The sequence below is a fragment of the Diaphorina citri genome, unplaced genomic scaffold (genome assembly GCF_000475195.1).
Source record: "Diaphorina citri unplaced genomic scaffold, Diaci psyllid genome assembly version 1.1 scaffold5413, whole genome shotgun sequence".
Classification (NCBI taxonomy): Eukaryota; Metazoa; Arthropoda; class Insecta; order Hemiptera; family Psyllidae; genus Diaphorina; species Diaphorina citri.
Genome location: NW_007382789.1, coordinates 12,592 through 14,311, shown reverse-complemented (window position 1 = coordinate 14,311; position 1,720 = coordinate 12,592). Strand labels below are relative to the sequence as shown.

Genomic DNA, 1,720 nt, shown 5'->3' with positions numbered 1-1,720 from the left:
TAATTTAAAAAAAAAAAAAAAAAAAAAAAAAAAAAAAAACATAGGGCTTACCTACTTCTATCTCCATCATCTCCTAGAACCTTTGATTTTTAGGTAATAGGTATCATCCATTTTTATAATATTTCTCGTAAAAGGGGCTTAAATTTTTCCTAGCTTAGTAGGTATTAATCATTAATTCATTATTTTTCTGGAAGTACGAGTAGCGAGTAGGTATTACAAAAGTGTTTTCAAAATGTTAATCGGGAAAGTTGCTCTTTATACAGGTACTGCCCTCCTTAATGAAAAGGCAGTATATCCAAATTCCTAACTTTTCAGGAAACGTCATTGAAGTTTTTGGCAGTCATTTCTGAGGGTACAATTATTAGGGTGCGGCATCACCTATTTTCTCCAAGTTAGTAATTTTATAAGTTAGAATTAAGGAAAATTTGTGTACATACTATTTTGTATTATACCACAATAAAAATATTTGATTTGAATTGATTGGTGGTTATCAAAAAACAGTCATGGCACTATACGATACAAATTTGTAGGTACTCAAAATATTACAGATCCTAAATAGGTATAATCCTATAATCACCAATAGAATTATAGGATTCAATAATTGTCATAGATTTGGTATCATCAGGTATGTAGGCAGGTTAGGGGACCATTAGAACCCCTGCCTATCCAAATCATTTGAGAATCTTTAAGCTGGTTGAAAAGGGTTGTAGTTTTCATCCAATGCAACCAGTTTCCAGCTTTGGGTCCAAAGTTCTTTGGCTGTTTCCGGATTTTTTGCTCTTCGGGCCGTGCTCTTTACTTTGCAATCACTGAAACACAAACAGACTCAGAAATGTTATCTTTGAAATCCTTTGAATATTCTAACAGAAGTCATTTTGGATCTGGATGGCTGTGATACCTATAACCTTTTGTGATATTTCCTACTATGATACTGTCTGTCTACTTCGTGATTTCTTTCTTTACCCTATCTATATCTTTTTTTATATAAATATTTATAGAAAACCTGAATTTAATATTGTAAATTGTGTATAATGTTGTAACAACCACAATAAATAAAATTGAATTGAATTCTAACCCTACGAGTATCTTTAGAACACTTCTAAGTTTCTAATTCTAACTTTATTTATTACTAGTACTGAAGATCACTGTACCTACATCTGCTAAGGTCTTCGGTGACGGTGTTTTACCCACCACCATTCGGCGACAAGATATCCGCCTCCTCACATTGACATCACCCAGCCTGAGTGGGATCAGAATAATTCAGTAGCACGCTATTGCCCAGATGGACACTTGTTTGGGTACTATAACTACCTGCAACATTGTTAAACTTCAGTGATCCAGTGGGAACTGTTTTATTCAACAAAGCTCCAGGGGTTAACGTTGATGAAATACCCACCTATGACTATCCCTAAACTAAGTTTTGAGGGTTAGCGCGAATTGCGCAAAATCCGCAAATACTTACGCATAGTACAGTCCGGTTTCGCGCTCGCACTTCTTGTCCAACGCGCAATACAGGGTGGTCTGAGCGCCCTGCAATGGCGATTTGATAAACAGGCCCCCAACTCGCTGATACAGCCAAGCCGTGCCTGGGATGATGCTGTCGAAATGGCGACTCAGTTCGGTGTCGACCACGCCTGGATGGACAGCGTATGTGTTTACGTTTGTGATGTTTGCGCCTGGTGGATGAAACAAAACATTTTTGCAGTAGTGGTTTGTTGGA

The 1,720-nt window shown here is 37.0% G+C and overlaps 1 protein-coding gene across 1 annotated transcript in view; it reads right to left on the bottom strand.

Annotated features, from left to right (window-relative positions):
• Positions 1-357: 357 nt before the first annotated feature.
• Positions 358-1,720, bottom strand: part of LOC113472425 (retinol dehydrogenase 12-like) — an 11,705-nt gene continuing 10,342 nt past the window's right edge. The window contains exons 3-4 of the mRNA XM_026832180.1: positions 1,463-1,676; positions 358-809 (exon numbers count right to left, since the gene is read on the bottom strand). Of these exons, the coding sequence (XP_026687981.1) occupies positions 686-809; positions 1,463-1,676 (338 nt within the window). The 3' untranslated portion in view covers positions 358-685. The remainder of the gene's footprint in view (positions 810-1,462; positions 1,677-1,720) is intronic.